Genomic DNA, 27400 nt, shown 5'->3' with positions numbered 1-27400 from the left:
CAAGTTACTTACCTGTAACTGTTGTTCTCCAGCATGGGTCTGGCATGGATTCACATGCTCATGAATATTCCCCGTCAGGCTGGGAATCCTCGGTAAAGAAAAAAACAGTATCAGTTTTGTTTCTGATCTGTCTTTCGTAGTAATATCCAATCACTGGTCTCTGCGTCATACTGACCACAGCCAATGACTGCCCTCTACCTAAGCACCGCCTCTGGCAGCCATCTTCAGATTTGGAAGCACGTGAAGTGGCAGTATGACCAAGTGAAGAGCCGCAGAGGGGTAGGCGGGAGGGTTCGCATGTGAATCCATGCCAGACCCATGCTGGAGAACAACAGTTACAGGTAAGTAACTTGTTCCTTCTCCAGCATGGGGTCTGGCATGGATTCACATGCTCATGAATAAAGAATACATAGCAGTACACACATGCACAACCACGGGAGGTGGCAAAGGCTCAACATTAAGCATTACATCAAACTCAACATTAAGCATCTTACCTCCTCACCAGGCTCACCTCAGGCGAACAGGTTGCGCAGCACTGCTTGGCCGACCCTGGACTCCTCCCTGGAATCCCGATCGACGCAGTAGAATTTCGTGAAGGTGTGCGTCGACCTCCACGTAGCAGCCCTGCATATGTCCAGCAGGGGCACACCAGAAAGGAACGCCGTGGTAGCTGCGATCGCTCTGGTGGAATGGGCTCTCGGACGGCCAGGCAGCGGTCGGTTCGCCAACCGATGACAGTACATGATACAGCCGGCGAGCCATCTGGAAATGGAAGCCTTCGAGAGAGCCTTCCCCTGATTGACAGGTCCAAAGTTCACAAAGAGTTGTGACGTCTTCCGAAAACACTTCGTGCGGTCCACGTAGAACTTCAGCGCTCTAGCCACATCCAGCGAGTGCAAAGTCCTCTCAGCCGGCGACGAAGGCGACGGGAAGAACACAGGCAACACCAAGGGTTCGTTGAGATGGAAGTCCGACGGTACCTTGGGCATGAAGGAGGGGTGCGTCCTGAGCACTACCCTTGTGTCGTGAAAAGTCAAGTACGGGGCCTTGCAGGAAAGGGCCTGGATCTCTCCCACCCGTCGTGTGGAGGTGATGGCCACAAGAAACGCTGTTTTCCACGACAGAAACTTCAACGGGGCCGAGTGCAGAGGCTCGAACGGAGGTCCCATGAGCTTGGTCAGCACCACGTTGAGCTCCCACGCCGGGGCCGGCGCCTTCACCGGCGGGAACGATCTGAACAGTCCCTTCATGAACTCCTTCACCAGACGATGAGACCACAGGGACGTCCGGCCCGTGGTTCTGGTGTATCGGGAGATCGCAGCAAGATGAATCTTGATGGACGCGTGTGCCAGTCCAGCTTTGGCCAGCGTCAGCAGGTACAGCAGTACCTGGGGAGCCGTAATCCGTAGAGGGTTAATCTTCTGTGCGTGGCACCAGACAGAGAACCTCTTCCATTTGTGTCCGTAGCATTTAAGAGTCGAGGACGCCCTGGCCTTTGCAAGAACCTCTCTGCAGTCGGCCGGTAAGTCGTATCCTCCAAACTCTAGCGCTGCAGGAGCCAGGCCTGCAAGTTCAGCGACTTCGGGTCGTGGTGGAGGATGGCGCCTCCTTCCCTGGAGAGTAGATCCGCGTCCACCAGCAGCTTGATTGGCGGGGACGCTGACAAGTCCAGAAGGTCCGGGAACCATATCTGCCTCGGCCACGCAGGTGCGACGAGGATCATCCTGCACCGTGACCTCTTGAGCTGGTTGACGAGCCGGATTAGCAGTGGCAAAGGAGGGAACGCGTAGAGGAACAGGCCCTCCCAGGGGAACGAGAAAGCATCGCCCATGCTCCTCGCCTGGGGAAACCTGCTGGCGAATCTCCGGCACTTGGAGTTCATCGCCGTCGCGAACAGGTCGATCTGGGGTGTGCCCCACCGTCAGAAGAGGCGATCCACTAGATCCTGCCATAGTTCCCACTCGTGGCACGAGCGCAGCTACCTGCTGAGTGAGTCGGCGATGGTGTTTTTTATCCCTGCCAGATGAAACGGCACCAGAAACATCCTTTGGGCGACTGCCCAATGCCACAGGTCCTGCGCCTCCTTGGACAGTGCTGGGGACCTGGTTCCGCCCTGTTTCCTGATGTAAAACATGGTGGTGGTGTTGTCGGTGAAGATCCTCACCACCTTGCCCTTGAGGGACGGAAGGAAGGACCTGAGGGCCCAGAACACTGCACGGAGCTCCAGGACGTTGATATGGAGGGACTTCTCCGTCGGGAGACAGAGGCCTCTCGCGTGCAGATTCTCGGTGTGCGCTCCCCACCCTTCCAGGGAGGCATCCGTGGTCACTGTCTCCTGGTGGTCTGGGGTCTGGAAGTCCATGCCCGCCGTCAGATGCGCGCGGGTGCCCCACCACCGGACCGCTCGGCGGAAACTCTCGTCGAGTGTGATCCTCTCCTCGAAGCCGCCCGTCGTTTGGATCCAGCGCGCGTCCAGGAACTCCTGCAACGGGCGCATCCGGAGCCTGCACATGGGAATGAGGTAGATGCAAGAGGACATCATTCCGAGGAGGGACTTGATGGATCTCACCTTGGCCGCGTCGGAAACCAACATCCGCTGTACCTTGCCTAGGATGGACCTGGTCCTTTCCTCCGACGGGGAGGCCAGAAGGGACACTGTGTCGTGCTTCGCTCCCAGAAACAATGCGTTTTGCGCGGGTACCAGGTGGGACTTGGCGTAGTTCACGGAGAATCCCAGGTCCGTGAGAAGTTGGACGGTCCTTGCCGTGTGCTCCACGGCGAGCTCCCTCGTCTTGGCTCGGATGAGCCAGTCGTCCAGGTAGGGGTAGACGTGGATCCCCTCGTGGCGCAGCTGCGCCGCCACCGGTGCAAGGCACTTGGTAAATACCCTGGGTGCCGACCGTAGTCCGAAGGGGAGGGCTTTGAACTGGTAGTGACGCCCTTGGACCACAAACCTGAGGAATTTTCGGTGCCCCTTTAGGATGGGAATATGGAAGTAGGCATCCTCCAAATCCAACGACGACAGGAAGTCTCCTTCCTCCAGCTGACCCAGGACGTGCTGGAGGGTGACCATCCGGAACTTCTGTGCCTTGATGAACTTGTTCAGACGTCGCAGGTCTAGGATGGGGCGCCATCCTCCCGTCTTCTTCTTCACGAGGAAGTATCTCGAGTAAACTCCGGAGCCCCGAAGCCTCTTTGGGACGAGTTCGATGGCGCCCTTCCTGAGCAACGCCTTTACCTCCAGGAGAAGCTGAGGGACGTGAAGCTCTCTCCTGGCCACGGGGGGGACGTGCGGGCACCTTCTTTGAAACTGGAGCGCGTGGCCCCGGGCCAAGGCGTCCAGCACCCAACGGTCGGTGGAGATGGACTCCCACACGCTCACGAAGCTCGCCAGCCGGCCTCCCACTGGGGTGCTTCGGTGGGGGCCCGACCCCACGGCCGGTTCAATCCTGTTTCGATGAGGCTTTGCCGCCTTGACCTCCTTGGCGACGACGGCGGGGTCCTCCAGACTTGCCTCGTCCTCTGTTAGTCCTCTTGAGACGACTAGCAGGCCGCTTGACGGTAGGTAGAGAAACCGCCGCCGGAACCTTTGGAGGCGCCCTTGCCTCCGCTGCTCCGAAAGGGCGTCCGTAGTTGCTGTAGAACACCAAGGGCCCGGGCCGTCTCAGTGTCCGCTTTAATGGCCTGAAGGGAATCGTCCACTGTTTTCCCAAACAGGTTGTTCCCATCGAACGGCATGTCCAGGACTCTGGTCTGTACGTCTTGACGGAAGTCCGTAGCCTTGAGCCATCCACGCCGCCTAAGGCACACGCCGTTGCCCAACTGGCGAAACCCAGTCGCAATAGTGATGGCGTGGTCCGACGCCACCTCACCTTCCTGTAGGATTCGCCCTCTTGTCGTCCGGTAGGAAGTCCAGCAGGGGAGCCAGTTTGTACCATAGCTCCCTGTCGTAGCGGGCCACGATAGCCAAGGCGTTGGCCGCTTTAATCGTCGTCGCTGCAGACGAGATGACCCTGCGTCCCATAGCTTCCAATTTCTTTCCCTCGCCGTCCGGTGGGGAAGTCGAAGTGGAGCCGCACCCCCCCGCTTTCTTCCTGGCCGCCGCGGAGACGACGGAGTCTGGGATAGGCTGCGCCCGGAGGCACAGGGGGGCCGCGTCCGGGACCCGGTACTTCTTTTCGTACCGGTCTCTTCTAGCTGGCGTCGTGGAAGGGTTCTTGAGGAGGACGAGGCCCTCATCCCAAATGTCGTCCAGTAGAGGCACCGCGAGGACCGTCTTCCTCTTGGCCTCGCGCCGTTGATAAAGGAATCCTTCCTTTTTCTTCTCCTCAGGGCAGAGTTGGAAAAGCTCGGATGCCCTGGCGATCATGGAGTGGAACAATCCAATCTCGTCGGGCGGAGAGGCCCTGGTGGGAGGTGACGACGGGAGATCCTCGTTGTATACCTCGTCGTCCGTACCCGTCGCTGCCGTGTCAGTCCCCGTATCATCCCCTCGGGTGGACAGGGAGGAGGGCTGGACGGGTCGCGACGGCTGAAAAGGAGGTGGAGGGTGAATCCTTCTTTTCTTGGGAGGGGGAACACCCGAAGGTCCCGGTTCAGGATCCCCCGACGGGAGAGGCTCCTCCGTCGGCAACGGTAGTCTCGTCCTTATCTCTGAGCATAAGGACTGTATAGCCAACAAAATGGCCGCCGAGTTGTCTTGCGGCGCTGGCAGAGGGGAATCCGACGGGCGATCAGGGGCCCCGTCGGCACCCTCGACGCTGTCGTCGTCACCTGCGTCGGGCTCCATCCCGACGGGCTGGTCTTCTTCCACGCCAAGGCCGTGGCTTAAGACCTCGATCAGCTCTTCCTCTGAAGCCGAATCTACGACGCCCTGCCCCCCCTTTTTCTTCCCCGCCGGGGATTTCACGGGGGTCCTATCGATGGGCACAAAAGAGGAATCCCTCCGAGGTGGCAGGGAGACTCTGAGCCCCGAGGTCGCCACCACTGGTGTAGCCTCCACAGGCTGAGCCAGGGCCGCCGCGACAGTATCGATCGAGGGCTTGGCCGGATGGATTAAGGCCTTCACCACCTTAGGTGCGCTCACCGCCTTATCCTTGAGGGGGGGGACACTGCCTCGCTCCCCCTCCGATGGGGCCTTCGAGCTCGACCGGGGCCTCTCCAGGAGCTTCGCCGGGTGCTCGCCCTTCCTCTTACCCGACCCAGAGCGTTGGCTCGTGGTTGAAGGTGCCGGGGAGGGTGCGCCCTGCCTGGCGCCCGTAGAGCCCGACCGTTCGGCGCTCCCGGTGCCAGCGGACTCGCGGTGCTTGGCCTTATGTTGGACCCCCGTCGCCGGGGCGTCCTCAAAGGTCTTAGAAGACCGCTCGGATTTCCTCTTCTTCTCGCCTGACGGGCACTTCCCTTCCAGCCAGTTGGCGAGGCGTTGGTGGCGGTCCTTCATGGTCCGCTCCGACATATTGCCGCAAAACGCACAGTCCTTCTCCACGTGCGTCTTGTCCTCATGTAAGCAGTAGAGACAAAAGGAGTGCTCGTCCTCCTTAAAGACGTTCTGCAGCTGGCATCCAGGGCAGACCCTGAACAGCTTTCCGGCGTCGAGCTTCCCTTCTCCTGGGCCATGTCCGGGCCTGAGAAGCTTCTGGAGTCCTCCAAAACGTAGCTCGACGAAATCTTCACCCTTGAGGGGCGCAGACGAATCCGACACGGGTCCCCGTTGATCGGATGGAGAGTCGGTGGAGCTTGAGGCTCTTTTGACCGAAAAAACGAAGTTTTTGAGCAAAAAACGTGAAAAAAAAAGCACTAACGCTCGAGAGCAATAGCACGAGGATCCCAACACATGAACGTGCGGTAAAAATCTGAAGATGGCTGCCAGAGGCGGTGCTTAGGTAGAGGGCAGTCATTGGCTGTGGTCAGTATGACGCAGAGACCAGTGATTGGATATTACTACGAAAGACAGATCAGAAACGAAACTGATACTGGTTTTTTCTTTACCGAGGATTCCCAGCCTGACGACGGGGAATATTCATGAGCATGTGAATCCATGCCAGACCCCATGCTGGAGAAGTAGCTTTGGCTTGGAATTGAATGCCTTATTTCAATTGACTGTTGGTCAAACAGCGGTCTCGGTCGCATTTACAATAACCCAACAAGCTCCCTTAAAAAAAGGCAACTTAAAATAAACAGCTGTACATGGAGTCCCACTTACCAAAGTTAATGAAAGAAGCTGCTTTGCTGCATGTTTGCTCAAAGGGACAAGCAACTTGGTGGTTTTTTTACGAGACGATAAAGCTGTTCCAGGTGGACTGTCCCGCCTGATAACAGCCCGTGCACAGCAAGAGTCTCAGGGGGCTCTCAGGCCGTTACCAGGTGGGACAGTCCACCTGGAAGTCTTATGCCTGTAGTGGGAAACGTTTTTATATATTTTTTAATTAGGAAATGTGCCCTCTGCATGCCCAGTTTGCTTTAAAAAATGCATTACAAAATGGTAGGCGGCAGAAACAGGAAATTGGCTTGTCCCTTTTCTATTTCTATTGCGAGTGCACATAGCTGGGAAGTAGGCGAATGTTACCAGAGGACAGATGAGAGGGTGGGGTTTGGAGAAAGTGGGAAAATGTTAGGGAGGTTAGGAAGGGTGAGGAAACTGGGGCCTGGGACAATGACTAAAGAAAGATGGGAGGGGGACCCCATATGGTGGAGGGAGAACCCCAGCTGATGAAGAATATCCGCCAATCTCTGGCAGGAGTGTATTACCCCTTTGGCTGACCCCACACTCACCAGCCAGTAGCCAAGATAGGGGTATAAGGGATGGCCCTGCAAGCGGAGGAAACCCAATACTGCGTTCATCAACTTTGTGAAGACACGAGGGGCCGAATTCAGGCTGAAAGGCAGCACCATGTACTTGAAGTGGTGCGACAACCATGAACTGCAGAAACTTTCGATGCCGGTGGTAGATGGGCACATGCAGGTGCGCATCCTTGAGGTCCAGGGAACACATGCCGTCCCCTGCAAACAGAGACTCTGCTATGTGTGTGGGAGAAATCACCTTGAAGTGTTCCAGCGGTAAAGACAAATTTAGAAATGGCAGGACCAGGAAAACGCTCAGGCCAGCCTGGTTGTTCTTGGGTACTGCATAAATCCTAGAATGGTACCTGGAGCCCCTGTATAGAAGAGGAACCGGTACAATCGCCTGCATCTCCAAGAGAGAAAGGATCTCCTGTAAAAGAGCCGGGGACCCGAGCTGACAAAGAGGAGAGGATGGTAGAAGAAAAGGAAGAGGAAGACTGAAGCCCGTGGAGACTACAGATCGGATCCAGGGGTTGCTGAAAAGGCACTTCCAAGTGTCCTGGAACAGAGCCAAACGGCCCCCGATAGGCTAGCTGTGTTCCCCGACCTTGACGTCACTGCTTTTTGGAAGCAAAGGAGGGGGGAGCAGAAAAACCTGTGCAACGTTCCCTACTGCTTCCTGCTGTTGTTGTTGGGCGATCTGTCAGGCCTCCGTTTACCACGGTCCTGGAACCCCATGAAGCCTGAGAAGGCACGGGGCTTGAACTCGGTCCAGTCCAGGGACTGATGGAAGGATTTTTTATCTGGTTTTGTCAGGATGGCCAAGGACTTGGCGATTTGAGTGGAGGTTTTCTTTATCAACTCATCTGTTGATGAATGAAAAGGGCCCACGCCCTCAAAGGGCAGATCCAGGATCCATTCCTGCACGACAGAAGAAAACTTAGTGGGGTGCATCCATGCCATCCTTCTCATCTTGACCCCAAGGCACAGCCCTCTGCTGGCTGTGTCGATGTGGGAAACCTAAGACTCCATGAGGTCCTGCGCAATGGCCTGGGCATCTGCCAGCCCGGCCTTGATGGACGCTTACTTGTACCAAGGGAGGTTGGGCAGAAATTCCATGAGCTCCCGCCACAGCTTCTGTTTAGCCACGGCCAAAAGGCCATCTGCGTTGGCTTGCCGCAGATGCAGTCCTGAGATGGAATAACAGCATTTTCCCAAGGAGTCGAGAACTTTGTCCTCCTTGAAGAGGCAACTGGAGGTGGCTCCCGTGAAGGAAGACAACAATGGTTTAGAATACAAGGAAGATGCAGCTACCACTGAGGAATGTGGCTGTTGGTGGAAGGCAAGAAGAATTGGCTCCTCGTCCGTCAGCCCAAACCTGCTGTCCAAAATCTTGTTAATATGGGCATTGGCCCTGGGCTTCTCCCAGACCTTTAGCACCACTTGCAGAACATCCTTCTGGAGAGGGATGCCAGACTGATGGTGGTGCGCTTGCCCAAGACATCTGCTAGCACTCCTGAGTTCTGGGGGGGCTTCCTCAGAGAGACCCACAAGAACTCTGCCAGGCCCCGAAGGCGGTCATGAAAGGCCTTAAGGGATGCTGCTGAGGGTTCATCATCTGGGGCGGCATCCTCATCCCCTCCACACCCACCTTTTCACAGATCTCGGGGAATCCGAGCACTGGGACACAGGTGCCAGCGGGGTAGGTCCCCCTAGGTCCAGAGCCGCTGATAGGTCCAACGGTTGTTGAGGGGGGAGACATTGGGGGTACAGGAGGAGGGGGTGGGGTCAGAACAACCAATATGGCCTGGACCAGGGGAGGGACCGACATAGGAAACGGCAGCGCTGGAGGAACAGGAGTACCCCCCCAGAGGAGGGGGCCGTGGTGGCGCCAACTGGACGATGATCACCTTCATAATGTCCTTCAAGAGCCCCTTCTGAGGGGAACGCATGAGGAAGAGTAAGCATTCAAAGAAGTGGTCCTCGCAAGCTGCTGGGTTCCTAGGGGCCCAGCCCTCCAAGGCGCTGGGCCTCCGTTCCTGGTCAACGAGCTGAGGCGCCTAGTGCATATAGCTGTAAAGCTGTGATGGAAAGATGTATCCCTGAGGAGACCAGAAGCCTGCACTGCAAGATCCACTGCCGCTTCCAGAGGGAATGGGGCTGGGATCATCCTGCAAATCCCATTCGATGGGTGAAAGCACTAGTGGCCCAGGGCTAGGTCCAATGTGCCCGCCGGTATGGTAGGCTCCACCACGTGCTTCTCTGCCATTTTGAAGCCTTGCCCCATGCCCTGGGCAGGACAGCGTAGAGGCCCTGAGCCAAGAGAGGACTCAGACACGCGAGAGGATACAGTTTGGGTCTTGCACCCGAAGAAGAGGCGTTGACCTCAGAGACCCCTCTGGTAGGCGCTGAGCCCTCAGCCGGATGGCCGGTAGTTGTAACACCGTTGGAGCGAGCTCCGGTAGGCTGGACGCGCTCGGCACATGTGCCAGTAGCCGTGTTGGATTGTGCCGAGGACAGACAGAGGCGGCACTCAACGATCCCTTACCCCATGGGGTAGATTAATTATGTTTATTCAGATAAAAGAAACATACATCAAACACAGACAAAACATGCCATAAAAAGAATTGTAACCAAATGATACATAGTGGATTAGTCACTCTCCAGAACAAATTCATAAATTCTAAAGTAGGAAAACAATAAAACCACACATTATCGAGTTTCTAAAATGCAGCATCCTATCTCCATAAAAAACCCTTTCTTCTATACATAGCAGCCTTCAAGTAGGACAAAAAGGCCCATGCCGTCATTTCAGTTCCCGTCATCAGAAGAAACATCATGGGGGGTCTATACGGACGTAAATCCGTGCATTTTAAAATCGGTAGAATTGTCAGTTTTCTTATCTCCCCATAACCTGGGCAAAACAATATAAAACAACTCAGATTTTCTCTCGGGCTCCACACACAGGGCAGCTGGGGTCATTTGGATAGCCAGACCATTTTGCAGTATTTGCCGACAGCAGTAAACAATCAAATCTTGCCCTAGTAATGAGCCAGCTATGATGTTTTTTCCCAGCCCAAACACGATACGGCTGTAAGGTTGGGATCCCGCTTATAAGCTTGCAATAGCTGTCCAGGTCTGTCACTCATGCTACAAGGGCGCATTTTACCACAATCCCCCTAGTCACTGCCTCCTTACATGTTCTTACTTCCAGCGACGATAACACTGCTACAGGAGGAAACTGAACTGGGACATTAGACTGACAGAAAAGCTCCTTTACAGTCCTCAACCAATGCACTTTGGCCCACCGGTCCTTGTTCAATGTGGTTCTTATGATAAAGTGACAAAGTCGCATTCTTGTTTCCCCATAGTCTTTGCCATAAATTACTCGGGGCAACTGCCCAATCATCCTCCCAAAAGGCCATCCTCAGTTCCCTATCAACCGAGGCACCAGGAGATGAACCTGGGACCCCTAAAAGATTTTTTTTAACAATTTTCCTTACCCTGCAAATCACTGGGTTTACAATATCCCCATAATGCTGCTCCATATTGAGTATCTGCCTTAATTTGCGAAGTATAGATTCTGAGAGCCGATTGAAAGGGCCTGCCCTTACATCTTGCTAGAAAGCGAGATAAGCCCCCCCCCCAGGTTTTGCCTCATTTTCCGAGACTGCTTTTTTACATGGGCACTCCCGGACAAAGTCTCGAAAACCTTACCCCCAAATAGTCATATTCAGCTACCAAAGGAATGAATTCCCCATTACATACTATGGGGCGTATCTTAATATTATTCCTTCCTCCACTACAACCCATCACTGCTGATTTAACAGTGTTGATCTTGAGTCCCAGGCCAGTCATGAAGGAGGTATAAGCATCAACCAAGGCCTGTAGAGCCCTGGGGTTCTAGCCATGAGCACTGTGTCATCGGCGTATGCCAATACCGGGAAGGACCTACTCTCAATTTAAAAAAATCCACACCAGTGCTCAACAAGGCCTGCAATAACCAGTTAATGTACAGGGTAGAGAGTATGGGGGCTAGCACACACCCCTCCCAAACCCCCAACCCTATGTTAAAACACTCTGTACACCTGCCCCCAGCTCCAAATCGAACATTGGCTCTATTGTCTATATAAATCTCCTGCAACACCCCCAGGATTGCCTCAGGACAACCCATGGACTCAAGCACAGCCACAACTTCGATCGACTTTGTCGAAGTCTGTGCTTAAGTCCATAAAGGCGACATAAACCGTCTTACCCCTGCAAAATACAAAGTTTGACACCAGAAGGTACAAATTCAATACTTCTTCCATTGTACCTAGGCCGGGGCGAAAACCAAATTGAATATCTGTCAAAATCGCTCCCTCTGTGAGCCAACTATCTATATCTCCCAACAAAACCCGTTCAAAAATGTTAAATGAGGTGTCCAAGAGAGATATGGGGTGATAGGATGAAGACATAGTTGCACCTCCCTTTTTAAAAATGCGGGGAAATAGTCAGCATCTTCCATGACGGTGGGTAATGCCCCGAATTCATACAGGCATTGAAGGCCAGGGTCAACACGGTAGCCCATAGGTCAATTTGTTCCAAGAAGAGGTCCGCTGGTATAGCATCCGGACCAGGGGCTCGATTTCGGGACTGGGCCCCAATTGCTTTCACCACCTCCTCCAAAGAAAAACATAGGGTTACACCCGCAAACGCTTCCTCCTTTCGGACACAACCATCATCAACAAGTGAGAAGTAATTTTCTTAAAGCCCAATGGTCCTCATTACAAGTTTGGCAGCGGAGTAAAAAAGTGGTGGTAATTCCGTTACTGACACTTTTTTTCCGTTAACAGAATTACTGCTGCATTCACCACACCTCCAATCTACACATTTTGGTGTTGAAGAGGAGGATTTACCACCAGCATAATGGAGGTAAATCCTCCACTCAAACGCCCAAAGAATTGCAGATTTACCACCACAGAATTACATAGAGCAGTAAATCCACCAAAATCCTAGTATACATCTTTGGACTCAAAAAATGGGGACTAACACTGCCATACAACCCCTCGGCATCCCGTGGAAGTTCATGGGACTGAATGGTGATAACGGTAACCAGTTTTGGTGGTAATTTAGTGGATATACTGCCAAACTCAGAATGAGGCACGTTGTATTGAAAGGTGAGATTTAAAACGGAATGCATTTTGGTGCCATTTAAATGCTAGGTTGCTTTGTAAAGTTAAGCATTTTTTAAAATAGAAAATGTGGCTTAAGCCGGTGTAGAATCATGTTGGCCATAGTATATTCATGACACTATTGTCTAAGGCGATATCATGCATAATTGCCATCGGGGAGGCCTAGCTATAAATGATATGTTTGTGCAACAGAAATTATTATAGGGAATTAGTTCTATTCACCAAGAATAGTGGAAAGTGTTCAACCCTTGCAAGCCCTTTATTTTTAAATGCACAGACAGTCCTATGTGCAATGTGACAGGGAAAGGGTTCTAACATTGTACATTTTACTGCAGACAATTACGTCTTCAGTCCAAACCCACATGTAGACTGAAAACTACACACAGGCATACTAAAAGTTGTTCATGCATACATAGATTGACAGTTGCACACACATATATAGATTGAAACCAGCACCCACAGGTTTACTGGAAACTGTCCACATGCATTCAGAGAAAGACGTACATCCATATTCTGAGAAGACTGCACACATGTCAGAGCAGAGTGCAAGAATCCTTGAGAGTATTGTTTTCCGAATTCATACCTGTGCGAGTGGTATTTAAGCTGGCCATGGTCTACATTTAAATGACCTGCACATAGCCAATACATTCACAACCCCACGCTTATATATGGGAACTAATTGAAAGGAATATCCGTTTTAAATGTTGATTGTTCAAGTAACTTTTCTCCAACACCATATTTGAGACTGGAGAAAACGAATTGTTTCTATAATACGTTGAATTGATTGCACTGAAAAATGCACAATGATACACTGGCCGAAAAGCGGCAATGTTATTATTGAAATATATTGTGCTACTTAAATGGAAGCAATAGAAATATTTAGAATGCTTAGTATCCTTTAGAATGTACATATATTGATATGAAGCTAATTTGAATGCTCGTGTGAGAGCCAGTAGCAAGAATTTTATTGGCAAGTAAAATGTGTTGGTTGACCAATTGTATTTGAGCATATAACTGTGTGGTGATCTCCATGGTGTAACGCTGGAGACCACCTTTGGTTAAACTGGTATTTCATTATTTAAACACAAAATCTGTTTTTCTTGCCCAGAATTGTGGGGTGGTACTGTGTACAGAGGGCATGACGTTTGTCATAGCACACTAATAGGAATCTAGAATTTAAACGTGTCAAAATAAAGATCTATTTCTACAGGTGTGAATACACATCTCTATCCATAGTCCCAAAACTGACGAGCACAGTTGTAATTTACAGCTCCCAATGACTGGGTGCCAACCAAAATGATTGAACAGATTCCTCCCTATGATTGGTTAGTGTTTCTACAACACCTCCGAGACTTTGATGCAGAGGGAGGATCCGTCCATTCCTTTGTTAAGAATGTGTTCCCAGGAAGCACAAAGAGGTCACCTCGACTGAAGGACTGTTCAGGAGCTCTGACGGATTTGCAGCTCATCCAAGAACAGATCTTCCTGTGAAGCTGTACTAGTGTCTGTGGACATCAGTGCCTTGTTCCCTTCAGTATGTGGGACAAACTGAGGCACATGGTCTACCGACTGCCTGACCTGCAATAGCCTGCAGTAACGTTGCCCTGCATAGCAGCAGAGATACTAAAGCAAGGACACAGATATCGGAGCATGAGTCAGATAAACAGGTTTGTATACAATTGGATTAGAACTTTGATACAACTTGTTAAGAAATCACTCAAAAACGTTGCTACCAGGGAATGGTACATATCCACACCTGAATACCATCACATCACTGGAAGGGCTGTTTCATTGGGACCAGATGGGTCCAAAGGCTTCCCAGCAGCAGACTTCTGAAACATTTGATGATCCTCAATGTTACTGGTGATAACCCCAGAATGTAAGGAAGCTCCACAGCAGCAACATAACTGTAGAGTTCTGGAGAGCTGGAAACTGATGCAATTAGTCAAACTAGCACCGCTTTCTGAACCCAATGTTTGTATGTTTAACATTGGGAAAACTGCAAAGTCAGGGAAATTATTCAGTTTCGTTCAACCAGCTGTAAGCTTTATTTGCAGTGAGACATGACAGTAATGGATGCGGGGAACAGGTTTTGAGAGTTGCCTATCGCTAACCAAATACAAATTTGGATGCTTTGGCTGACGCGTGCTTAATATCTAGGACAGGGTGCAAATTTCAAATTTGATGTTAGCCAGCCTGAAATGTCACTTGCCGCCATTTGTGATAGGGGGATTGGGCAGTTTAGTAAACATTTCAGGGAGGGACATATACTCGCCTAGTGAATTAGACATGTTTGAAATAACAGCTTAGAACACATGGCGACAATCCATTTGAACACATTCCTCATTCAATTAATTCCCAAGCGCCTCTTCCACTCATAGGACATTGTGTGTGAACTTGGGCAAATGAGTAAGCCCATGGCACCTGAACAGGTAGAGAATAGAGAGTTCCACATATTCTCCCAGCACCAGTGCAGCATGCCTGATGAACTCATACGTTCTGCCTCCAGAAATTATTTCTGATCTCTTTATGTGTCATTCGATGGACAACTCATTTTGCTTTTATAAGAACATGATGATACAGTTTTCATGTCAGGAACAAAAGGGTCTGAAACCTTAGAGCTTGAGCATAGACCACAAAAGAGTCCCTGTGACACAGTATGTCTTACTTTAAAAGAAAATAGTCTTGTGGAGGAGGGCAATCGGCTATGGCACTGCTACAATGTTTTCGTTTTTTTATTTTAAGTCCTATCTGGTCCAGGGCACAAATCTCCCTTTTTCTATTATTTAAAGGGACATGGCAGGTGTTTACAAAATGAACGAAATACCACCCAGTCTTGTGGGAAGCTGCCCTCCCAGCAAGACCACGTATATAATTAGAAAGTATTATTACATGTTTTTTTAAACCTGTAATGAGGCAGCCTGCGGTGACCATAAACGAATGTGGAGTGCTTATATTTCATGCTTTTGGGCACAAACCGCAGCAACAGTGGTGACCCTGATGTTTTGGGGAGGTCCTCAAACTTCACAATGTGGTGGGTAGGAGGGATAGCTGTAATGAAGGAAGCACACAGGGCAGAGGAATGCTGTACAGATGGGAGAGGAAAAAAGAACACCTTGCAGGTAAAGTCCTACGTCTCTCGTCCCACGCACCCAGCAGCTTCTATAATATGACTTGCCCTACAAGGCATTGTCTGGATGCTTAGTTGTCATGCAATGGGCCAATCAGAGCCACTTTCTGAATCACACGGACATCAGGGTGCCTCTACATACAAAGGTCAAATAGGATTGTTATGGTTAAAGCAGAGAACACACACTAGACAAAATGTCTTACCTGTTTATCGTACAACTCTAAGTGTGTGAGCTTAAAATCTTGAAATAGTTCTATATGTATGCTTCTAACAATAAAGTGGCCAACATCATCACTTTTTTCAACTTCCAGTGGCCAGTATTGCCCACATTTTATCCGACCCCTTTCTACAACCCTGGGAAGCAAAGACAACAAAGAAAATTAAAGCCGTTTTAATTTCTTGCACACATATTGGATTCAATAAATATAACTGCATTGCTAATATATTTACTTACCTTGTCGTCATTACAATAACTAACACGTTTTGTTCCCACACCATGCGCCAGAAATCATCATATGTTTTTGGCAAGGGACCTGGAGAAAGAGATCAGTTAACAGTTAATATCGAAAGCACCCAATAGTTCCCGTTAAGCATGTACATTGTAATACACCAAGTCGACTTTTCCCCTTTCGGTCTCGTTGCTTTGCTATACTGAACCCACAGACCTGTTCTATTTATTACATTAGCCACTGCTTGCGCTTTTCATCTGGCTTTTCGCCTTTTCCCCAGGATAGTTAGTTAGGATTAACACTATGGTCTTTATCATCGAATTAGGTCTTATTTTGTAGTAAAAAGTGCACATAATCGATTCGTGTTCTTCTATATACGCTTTGGCAATCAATATTTCTTTTCAATGTTTTATCCAGTAACCATTTCAACTGTATACCAATAAGGAGCAGCCTACATGTGTTATGTGCGATCCTTGCTGCAAACTTTATTTGAAAAAAGCTTGAAAGTCATACGATGATTAGAACACTTGACAAGCCGGCGTGAAGAGCAATGTGCTACCATTGAACGCAATAGCTGATAGAACAGATTTTTCACAGCCAACACTGAGAATTGCAGTAGATATGTATGTGTCATTTGCAGAGTCATGGAAGTAGGACACTTTACACAATGACGAATGAGAATTCTGTCAAACTAAAAAATAGTCAACACTACAGTCTTCACCTTCATACATGCGTGGGTTGGCGTGGAGAGAGCAACATGAAGCACTTTGTAAAGGAAGTGCTTCTATGATGTAAAAAATCTCAAATAATTCCAGTCTTTCATCCACATCAGAGTATGGGATTATCGGTCTGCAAAGACATTTTCCTTTTCTGAAGGAAGGACAAGAGTTATGGTACTGAGGCCATCTTGGAGTGTTCATCCAGAATAATCTGAACGAACAAGAAAACATTAAGGATTGCATGGAACAGTCTAGTATTCTTGAACATTCTTGAAGGAGTGGGAATAAAAGCCTTGTCCTTTTATATACATACAAATTGGCCACACTTCATTCTCAATTTTCTAAATTTTAAACAGAGCTTACCAGCCTTACGTGGATGGTTACCATGGTAGGCTCTATCTTATTCAAATCCCCCCCACCCCCGCCCCTCCACCCCTCCACCCATTCCTAGCCCTTTTTCCATTCTGTTTTTTCTCCTTTTGTTTAACTCGCCGAAACGCCATTTTCAGTTAAAGGGCGTTTTGCAAATATTTAGACAGTAAGACACTATTTTTCAGGTATACTGGGTAAACCAAAAAAAGTAATGTCAACCCAAACATTGGTTTTAAATGCTATACATATGTTAGGAATCGACATGGACTTGTACAGAGAAACGAAGCGGCATCTGAGACAACCATGTATCTAGGTTTATACATTTCAGATTCACTCTTAATAAGTGTTCGGGTCAAACACATGAACACAGCAGTTCATGGACTCACTCGAAGACTTTGGACCCTATTTGCAACCAAACGAATGTCCCACAACCTAAGGAACAAGTTACTTACCTGTAACTGTTGTTCTCCAGCATTGGTCTGGCATGGATTCACATGCTCATGGATATTCCCCGTCGTCAGGCTGGGAATCCTCGGTAAAGAAAAAATCAGTATCAGTTTTGTTTCTGATCTGTCTTTCTTAGTAGTAACCAATCACTGATCTCTGGGGTCATACTGCCCCCAGCCAATGACTGCCCTCTCCCTAAGCTCCACCTCTGGCAGCCATCCTCAGATTTGGTAGCAAGCCAAGTGGCAGTATAACCAAGTGAAGAGCCGCAGAGGGGTAGGTGGGAGGGTTCGCATGTGAATCCATGCCAGACCCATGCTGGAGAACAACAGTTACAGGTAAGTAACTTGTTCCTTCTCCAGCATGGGGTCTGGCATGGATTCACATGCTCATGAATAAAAGAATACATAGCAGTATACACATGCACAACCACGGGAGGTGGCAACAGGCTCAACATTAAGCAGTACAACAACTCAACATTAAGCATCTCTTACCTCCTCACCAGGCTCACCTTAAGCGAACAGGTTGCTCAGCACTGCTTGTCCGACCCTGGACTCCTCCCTGGAGTCCCGATCGACGCAGTAGAATCTTGTTAAGGTGTGCGTCGACCTCCACATAGCAGCCCTGCAGATGTCCAGCAGGGGCACACCAGACAGGAACGCCGTGGTAGCAGCGATCGCTCTGGTCGAATGGGCTCTCGGACGACCGGGCAGCGGTCGGTTTGCCAACCGGTGACAATGCATGATGCAGCCGGAGAGCCATCTGGAGATGGAAGCCTTCGAGAGAGCCTTCCCTTGATTCACAGACCCAAAGTTCACAAACAGTTGTGATGTCTTCCGAAAACTCTTCGTGCGGTTCACATAGAACTTCAGCGCTCTAGCTACATCCAGCGAGTGCAAAGTCCCCTCAGCTGGCGTCGAAGGCGACGGAAAGAAAACTGGTAACACCAAGGGCTCATTGAGGTGTAAGTCCGACGGCACCTTGGGCATAAAGGAGGGGTGTGTCCTCAGCACCACCCTTGTGTCATGAAAAGTCAAGTATGGAGGCTTGCAAGATAGGGCCTGAATCTCTCCCACTCGTCGTGCAGAGGTGATGGCCACAAGGCCATGAAAGGAACTTCAAAGGCGCCGAATGCATAGGCTCGAATGGGGCCCCCATGAGCCTGGTCAGCACCACATTCAGTTCCCACGACGGGGCAGGAGCCTTCACCGGCGGGAATGATCGGAATAGTCCCTTCATAAATTCCTTAACCAGGCGATGGGAGCACAAGAACGCCCGTCCCGTCGTCCTGGTATATCGGGCGATGGCAGCCAGATGTATTTTTATGGAGGCGTGAGCCATTCCAGCCTTGGCCAGCGACAGCAGGTACGGCAGCACTTGAGGGGCCGTAATTCGCAGAAGGTTAATCTTCTGTGCAAGGCACCAGACAGAGAGCCTCTTCCATTTATGACCGTAGCACTTAAGAGTGGAGGATGCCCTGGCCTTTGCAAGAACCTCTCTGCAATCAGCCGGGATATCGTACCCTCCAAACTCTAGTGCTGCAGGAGCCAGGCCTGCAAGTTCAGCGACTGTGGGTCGTGGTGGAAGATCCGCGTCCGCCGGCAGCCTGACTGGTGGGGACTTTGACAAGTCCAGAAGGTCCGGGAACCAGACCTGCCTCGGCCACGCCTGTGCGACGAGGATCATCCTGCACCTGGACTTCTTGAGCTGGTTGATGAGGCGGAGCAGCAACGGCAATGGAGGGAAGGCGTATAGAAACAGGCCGTCCCAAGGAAACGAGAAAGCATCGCCCATGCTCCTCAGCTTTGGGAACCTGCTGGCGAACCTCTGGCACTTGGAGTTCGTCGCCGTCGCGAACAGGTCGATCTGGGGTTTGCCCCATCATTGGAAGAGTCGATCCACTTGATCCTGGCGCAGTTCCCACTCGTGGCACGAACGCAGCTCCCTGCTGAGTGAGTCAGCGATGATGTTTTTTATTCCTGCCAGGTGGAAGGGAACCAGAAACATCCCCTGGGTGACGGCCAAGTGCCACAGATCCTGGGCCTCCTTGGATAGGGCTGGGGATCTGGTGCCCCCCTGCTTCCGTATGTAGAACATTGTGGTAGTTTTGTCGGTGAAGATCCTCACCACTTTCCTTGAGGGACGGGAGGAACGACTTGAGCGCCCAGAACACCGCTCGGAGCTCCAAGATGTTGATGTGAAGAGACCTCTCCTCCGGGAGCCAAAGGCCTCTTGCGTGGAGATCTCCGGTGTGGGCCCCCCAACCCTCCAGAGAGGCGTCCGTGGTCGCCGTCTCCTGAAACGCCGGGGTTTGAAAGTCCGTGCCCGTCGTGAGGTGAGCCCTGGTGCCCCACCATAGGATCGCCCGACGGAACTCCTCGTCGAGGGGGATCCTGTCCTCGAAGCAGCCCCTCGCCTGAAACCAGCGGGCATCGAGGAACTCCTGCAGCGGGCGCATCCGAAGTCTGCAAAGGGGCACAAGGTAGATGAATGAGGACATCATCCCGAGAAGGGACTTGATGGACCTCACACTGGCCACTTCCGTGGCTAACAGGCGCCGCACCTTGCCCAGGATGGTCTTGGTCCTCTCCTCTGAAGGGGAGGCCAATTGTTCCACTGTATCAAGCTTTGCACCCAAAAACAGTGCTACTTGGGATGGAACCAGGTGGGATTTGGGGTAGTTGATGGCGATCCCCAGCTCCGTGAGCAACCGGACGGTCCTGGCCGTATGATCGATGGCGAGTCCCCTTGACCTTGCCCGGATTAGCCAGTCGTCCAGGTAGGGGTAGACGTGGATCCCCTGCAGGCGCAGCCGTGCCGCCCCTGGTGCCAGGCACTTGGTGAAAACCCTGGGTGCCGACTTTAATCCGAACGGTAGGGCTCTGAATTGGTAGTGGCGTCCCTGAACCGCAAACCCGAGGAACTTCCTGTGCCTTTTTAGAATGGGGATGTGGAAGTAAGCATCCTCCACGTCCAACGACGAAAGGAAGTCGCCTTCCTCCAGCTGTCCCAGCACTTGCTGGAGGGTGACTATCCTGAATTTCTGCGCCTTGATGTATTTGTTTAACCGACGCAGGTCCAGGATGGGGCGCCAACCGCCTGTCTTCTTTCTGACGAGGAAGTACCTTGAGTACACTCTGGAGCCCTGGGGACGAGCTCGATGGCACCTTTCTTGAGCATTGCCTTTACTTCCAACAGCAGTTGAGGGATGTGATTCTCCTTCCTGGCCAAGGGAGGAATGCGAGGGCACGTTTTTAGGAATTCCAGCGAGTGCCCGTTGGCCAGGGTGTCCAACACCCAACGATCGGTGGAGATGGACTCCCACACTCTGATGAACTTCGTCACCCGGCCTCCCACCGGGGTGCTTCGGTGGGGTCCCGACAACCCGGCCAGGTCAGTCTTGCTTGGAAGTGGACTTGGCGACGACGGCGGGAACCCCCTTGCTTGCCGCGACCTCTGTAGGCCTCCTGGGAAGAGGAGCGGGCCGCTTGGCGGTAAGTGGAGGAGCCACCGCTGGATCCTTTGGAGGCACCCGTCTGCCTCCGGGGCTCCGAAAAGGGCCGTCGCTGCTGAAGCACCCCAAGGGCCCGGGCCGTCTCCGAGTCGGTCTTGATTGCCTGTAGAGACTCATCCACCCCCTTACCAAAGAGGTTGTTGCCGTCGAACGGCATGTCCAACACTCTGGTCTGGACGTCCTGGCGAAAGTCTGTCGCCTTGAGCCATCCTCGTCGTCGGAGGCAAACTCTGTTGCCCAATTGGCGAAATCCGGTATCGGCAATGTCCGTCGCCACCGTTATGGCGTGATCCGACGCCACCTCGCCCTCCTGCAGAATTTCTAGGGCCTCCGCCCTTTTGTCATCAGGCAGGAAATCTAGCAGGGGAGCTATCTTGAACCAGAGCTCCCTGTCGTAGCGGGCCACGATCGTTAAGGCATTGGCCGCCTTAATCGTCGTCGCTGCCGACGAGATGACTCGTCGTCCCATAGAGTCCAACTTCTTGCCCTCGCTGTCCAGCGGGGGAAGTGGAAGTTGAAGCCGCCGCGCCCGCTGCCTTCTTCTTAGCCGCTGCCGAGACGACCAAGTCCGGCGTGGGCTCGGCATTGAGGCACAAGGGGGCGGCATCGGGGACTCGGTACTTCTTCTCGTACCTGTCCCTCTTGGCGGGTGTCGTGGCAGGGTTCTTGAGGACAGCAAGCCCCTCGTCCCAGATGTCGTCGAGTAAAGGCACTGCGAGGACCGACTTCCTCTTAGCATCTCGTCGTTGGTACAGAAACCCCTCCTTTTTCTGTTCTTCAGGGCAGAGCTGGAAGAGCTTGGATGCCCTGGTTATCATGGCGTGGAAAGAGCCAACCTTGTCGGCTGGGGACGCCCGCGGGGGGGGGGGGGGGTGACGACGGGATGTCCGCTGTGTCGTCGCCGCCATCATCGTCCGTCCCCGTATCCTCTCCCGGCGAGGGGGATGAGGGGTCCACCGGTCTCGCAGGCACGAAGGGCGGAGCGGGGTGGACTCTCCTCCGCTTGTTTGGAGGGCTTCCCGAGGGGCCTGGTTCTGGCTCCTCCGTCGGGGTGCGTGGTAATCTCGTCCTTATCTCGGTACATAAGGATTGGATTGCCAACAAAATGGCAGCCGAGCTATCCTGGGGCTCGGGCAATGGCTGCGATGGACGGGACGGCCGCTACACTGGGCCCCGTTTGTTGTCGTCGTCATCGGCATCTGATCACGCCAGCAGGGACCGTCCCCTGGGATCGAAACCTTCTCCAACCTCTCGTTGAGGTTTATGAACCTCTCGTTGAGGCCTATGCACCTTTCGTTGAGGCCCTTCTCGGTCTCCACCAGTTCCTCCTCAGAGGCTGATTCCGAGTCTGTAATGGCCGCCCCCCCCCCTCTTTTTCAGCCAGGGGCTTCACGGGGGTATTAGCGATGGGCTGGAAAGAGGATTCCCTCCGCAGCGGCAGGGATACTCTGGGCCCAGAGGCCGTTTCTATGGGCGTAGTCTCAGCCGGCTCCTCCAGGGTCGCAGCGACCACTTCAGTAGAGGCCTTAGCCCGGTGAATCAGAGCCCTCACCACCTTAGGTGCGTCCTGGGCCTTCGCCTTGGGGGGAGGGTCAGTTCCTCGCTCCCCCTTCGAGATGGACCGGGTCCGCTCCAGCGGCTTACCCGGGTTCTCGGACTTTCTCTTCCCCGAACCAGAGCGCTGGCTCGTGGTCGAACGTGCTGGGGAAGTAACGCCCTGCTTGGCAACCGAAAAGCCCGACCTTTCGGCGCTCCCGGAGCCCGCAGACTCGCAGTGCTTGGTCTTCTGTTGGGCCCCCGTCGCCGGGGTGCCCTCAAAGGACTTAGAAGCCCGCTCAGACTTCTTCTTCGCCTTCTCACTTGCTGTGCCCTTCTCCAGCCAGGTGGCGAGGCGGGAATGACGATCTTGTTTGGTCCGTTCCGAAAGGTTCTTGCAGAACGTACAGTCCTTCTCCACGTGCGTCTTGTCCCCATGGAGGCAGTAGAGACATCGCAAATGCTCGTCCTCCTTAGTTTAGTTTAGTTTATTCATTTGTATTGCGCACCAGACCCGAGGGTATGAGGGCGCTTGAGCAGCAAGGTGATTCAAAGCTTGGTTACAGGATGCTTATACTTTACATTACATAATTATACTTTACATTACATAATTACAGTGTGACGATGAAGGAACATGTGTACAGTTTGGCAGGAGAGAATGCAGTAGATGTATTTAAAGAATTACAAATATATACAAGTTTAGTATTACAAATTTACAGATTCTCTTAAAGCATGCAACGCGGAGAGCAGCCGTGTGGTGTTAGAGGTGTTAGTGGTTCGTGTTCTTTAACCAATGGATGTAGTTGCGTCTAAAAAGTGAGTAAGGTTGGGGAGTTCTGAGCGATGGTGGTAGGGACTTCCAGTGTTGAGGTGCTTTCAACCTGGAAGCTGTTGCCACCCATTTTAGTGCGTTTAAACCTGGGGACGGTGAGCAGATTAGCATTGGAGGTTCTGGTGGGTCTGATGGGGCTGTGTTTGCATATTCTGTCTGCCAGATAGCGTGGGGCAGCATTATTCAGGCATTTGTGGGTGAGCGATGCTACTTTAAGCAGGATTTTGTCTGTTGTGCTGAGCCAGTTATGGGATTTCCTGATATTGGAAATGTGTTCCCTCCTGGGAATATTGAGTGCTGCCCTAAGGGCGTTGTTTTGTAGCGTCTGAATTTTGTTGGTGATTTGTTTGGTGGCTCCTATGTAGAGGGCGTTACAATAGTCCAGTTTGGATAATACCAATGCTCTGGCTAGTGTAGTGCAGCTGTGGGTGGAGAGGAAGGGTTTGGCTGCTCTTATGAGCTTACATGTGTAGGCCGTAGAGGATGCCATCGAGCTAACCTGTTTGTGGAAGGTTAGGGAGGAGTCAAGGTATATTCCTAGGGTTTTTACTTCTTTCGAAACCTTGATTAGGTTCCCATCTATGATGAAGTTGGCATAATTGTGGTCGAGTTTGGTTAGGTTGGACGTAGAACCAAGGATGATGAGTTCAGTTTTGTCATCATTCAGGCATAGACTGTGCGAAGCCATCCATGCCTGGATGATGAGATACACCCTGTTCACCAAGGCCAAATCCTCATTGTAATCCCCCGTCAACGGGATGAGGATCTGTGTATCATCGGCGTAGTTAGTGTAGGTGATACCCAGGCCATCTAGATCATCAAACAGGGGCTTTGTGAACACGTTGTACAGAGTGGGGGAGACGCACGAGCCCTGTGGGACTCCACATGTAATGGGGATGGGTTCGGCGGCGGCAGAGGAGAAGACTCGCATGGATCTGTTGTTGAGGAATGACTCAATCCAACTGATGGCTTCTTGTGAAAAGTGGGCAGCTGAGTCTAAATGATTACATAGGATTGTATGGTCAACTAGGTCAAACGCCGCAGAGAGGTCTAGCAGGAGTAGTAATGCAGTTTTCCCGTTATCTCTAAGGACGTCTATTTGGGCTTTCAGATCTATCAGGGCTGTTTCAGTTCCATGTTGGGGTCTGAAGCCGGATTGTCTTATTCCTAGAAGGTGGTTAGTTTCAAGATACTTTTGAATTTGTTGGTATGCTGTCTTGTCTAGTATCTTGAGCAGGAATGGGACGGTGGTAATCGGTCTGTAGTTGGTTGGGATGGACGGGTCAAGGGAGGGTTTTTTGAGGAGAGGGAGGACCCAGGACTCTTTAAGGTTACTGGGGACTGTTCCTGAGGAAAAAGAGGCATTGATGAGTCTGGTGATGAATGGCGAGAGGTCTCGTGCCGCGTCTTTAATGATTTGTGGGGGGCAGAGGTCACCTTTGCAGTTGGAGGGTTTAAGGCCAAGAATTATTTTTTCTACTTCGAGGGAAGAGACTTTGGAAAAGCTGAAGCGAGCAGTGTTAGGTGTGTGGTGTGAGGGTGGAGGGCTCGAGTGGGCGTTGATGGGGTTGGTAAGATTGGTGAGGGAGTCTTTCTTATTTTTAATTTTTGTTTGAAGGCCAGTGACTTTGTTGTTTAGTGCATTTTGGACACTGGTGCACCATTGTTTGTTTTTAACGCAAGTTTCTGGGATTGTTACCGGGGTTTCCAATTCTTTCAGGATAGTAAATAATTCTCTGGAGCTGGAGTTGGATTGGGAGATTCTCTGGTTATAGGATTCTTGTTTGGCCGCTATGATTTCTTTTTTATAGTTGGCCGTTATTTTGTTAAGCAATAGTTTGTTGTGGTCAGTCGGAGATTGTCTCCAGACTTGTTCCAGTTTACTCTTTTCCAATCTAAGGGTTTTAAGATGGCTGGAGAACCATTGGTTGAGGTGCTTTTTTGGTTTGGATTTTCTAAGTTTCAATGGTGCAATGGCGTCTAAGGCTATGCGCATGGTGTTGTTATAGCCTTCTACGAGGTCATAGGGATTAGAGTCTTGGAGTTGGCTTAGTGTAGGAAGAATGAGTGGGATCAGTTTTTCTACTGTAATATATTTTTTGCTTCTCGTGTGGATGGCTGGGGCTAGTGCCATGTTGGTTGTAGGGCTTGAGGCCTCAAGTGAGAAGGAGAGGAGGTGGTGGTCGGTCCAGGATTGGGGAGTGTTGTTAGTGATCGATACGGCACAGTTATAGTCTGCTATCCAATCAAGGGTTCTCCCTTTGTTATGGGTGGGGCTGGTTACTTTTTGTGTGAAGCCTAGTTCAGACAGGGTGTTACTGATGAGAGTGGCTTGATTGTCTTTGGGGTCTTTGTAGCCTAAATTGAAGTCTCCTAAGAGAAGGCATTGTGAGGAGTTTTTTAGGTTGTCGGTAAGGATGGCATTGAGGTCTTCCTCGAAAGATCCCGGGGGTCCGGGCGGTCTGTATAGTAAGTGAATGGATATTGTTTGGGAGTTAGCGATGGGTAGTTTGGCTGTAAGTGATTCACATGATGGGAGGTGTGTGGCGGAGTTGAGTCTGATGTTAAGGTGGGTCTTGGCAATGATGGCCAAACCACCGCCTTTAGCTTCAGTTCTGTCCGCTCGGATGATGGTGTAGTCAGTGGGGATGGCTAGCGAAAGGGCTGGGCCTGCGGCTGCATGAAGCCAGGACTCTGTTATGGCTAGGAAGTCTAGATCTTCAGCTAAAATGAGATCAGCGATGTCCGTGGCATGGGCAATCATGGAGCGTGCGTTGATGAGGGCACCTTTTATAGGTAGGGTTTTGGCTTTGGCAGGGGTGGGGGTGGTAGCTGTGCTGAGCGCTCTATTGTTGGTTGTAGTGGAGTTGACGGGTTTAGGTTCGGGTTTTTTTAGCGTAAGGTTAGCGCAGGAGCTAATGGATGTTCGGTGTGTGAGTATGGATTGTGTGGAGTCCCTGGCTCTAGGTTCGTGTATTTTGGGAAGTCTGGATCGTAATCTGGTCAGCCTGTCCGAAAGGCATGCGGGAGCGAGTAGGGTAAGCATGATTGTGGTGCTGGGCTCTGTGAGGGTGGGTGATGCGGTGCCTAGGCTGGTCAAGTTAAGGGGTGAGCTGGGCAGGCATGCGGAATTGGTGATGTGGAGAATGGTTCTCAGTAGTATAGAGTAAAGGCCCGGGAGGAACATTGTGTGAGGGGGGTAAGGTGCAGTGTGTGTCCTGTCTAGGGTCGAAATCTAGCAGTGGACAGTGCGGCCTGCTTGGAGTAGCCGAATACTACCTAATCCATGTAGTGCAAGGTTGCAGATTGTCATCTGACTCAGGTACAGGTAAGCAAAGTGGTCATAGTAAGCGTTTGTCAATTAGCACAGCATTAGGTTTAGAATTGCGCCAGTGTACCAATTAACATCTTGGATCAGAGTAGCATGTATTCAGAATAGCGCCTGGAATGGGAATAGCACCTAGGTTCAGAGTAGCACTTAGTTCAAGATAACACCTAGAATCAGAATAACCCCTAACTTCAGAATAGCACTTAGAGCAGATTAAGCACAACATTGAGTTTAGTGGCTATAAAAGTATGTTGAGCGGGGACACATTGGGCTGCAGGTCAACAGATCTAGAGGCAATTGGTGAGCAGATCAGCAGAACAGAGCAGATGGTCACAATGCGGTTAAAAATGGCAACTAGAATTTCATAGGGTAGCCGAGCAGCAGTGAGGCACAGTGCAGTTATATGTTACAGGGATGACTAACGACACAATAGTCTAAATACGACTGAGCACCTATGTACTGGAAATGGCAGCAACTTTGGGCACAGATACAGCATGCAATAAGGCCTGAGTGCACGAGAGTGGCAATAAGTAGCTTGTGGTAACAAAGCCTTTTCCAGAGTCTAGGCAGTTCAATTTAAAAGCGAAGTGGCGTTTACCGTTGAGGTTGGTCTCGAATCCGGCAGGGGGTCCGGGCGAACGGCGAGGAAGGCTGAGGACAGGTGAAGACAGGTATTGGCCTTATTATCCTGGGCCTTGCTGGGAGTGGGCCGGCTTCGCCTACCGGCTGGCGATAGGCTGCTTAAGGTGGCTCAATGGCCAATCGGATGCGAGGACAGTCGGATGTGCTCAGTTAGGCACTGGGGTTCCTTGAGACATGGCGGGCGGCCATCTTGGAAGTGTAAAAACCTCGTGGTGGCTAATGGTGGCAGGGGCAAACACAGCAGCTGTTGGCATCAAGTTTAAAACATGCAGGCTGTGTAGATATTCTTGCAGGTCGGCGGATCACTGGTGCAATTAGCAGCGAGAAAAAACTAATCTCGCACGGAATTATGATTCTTACCCGAATTCGAGGGCAATTCAGGATGGATCCAGGAAAGGGAGACCACTGCTCCTGCAGGGTCCGGGGGAGCTCCTGCTCCTCTGGTGAAGGAGGGGGTCTGCTCCACGGCTGGGACAG

General features: G+C 51.4%; 1 protein-coding gene across 2 annotated transcripts in view; it reads right to left on the bottom strand.

Annotated features, from left to right (window-relative positions):
• Nucleotides 1-27400, bottom strand: part of LOC138510587 (tyrosine-protein phosphatase non-receptor type 9-like) — a 1111802-nt gene that overhangs the window by 85773 nt on the left and 998629 nt on the right. For both annotated transcript variants that reach the window (XM_069626356.1, XM_069626357.1), the window contains exons 10-11: nucleotides 15539-15617; nucleotides 15288-15438 (exon numbers count right to left, since the gene is read on the bottom strand). In XM_069626356.1, coding sequence (XP_069482457.1) covers nucleotides 15288-15438; nucleotides 15539-15617 — 230 coding nt within the window. The remainder of the gene's footprint in view (nucleotides 1-15287; nucleotides 15439-15538; nucleotides 15618-27400) is intronic.

This window comes from Ambystoma mexicanum, chromosome 6p (genome assembly GCF_040938575.1).
Source record: "Ambystoma mexicanum isolate Mex_15411 chromosome 6p, UKY_AmexF1_1, whole genome shotgun sequence".
Classification (NCBI taxonomy): domain Eukaryota; kingdom Metazoa; phylum Chordata; class Amphibia; order Caudata; family Ambystomatidae; genus Ambystoma; species Ambystoma mexicanum.
This window is presented reverse-complemented; position numbering and strand designations above follow the sequence as displayed.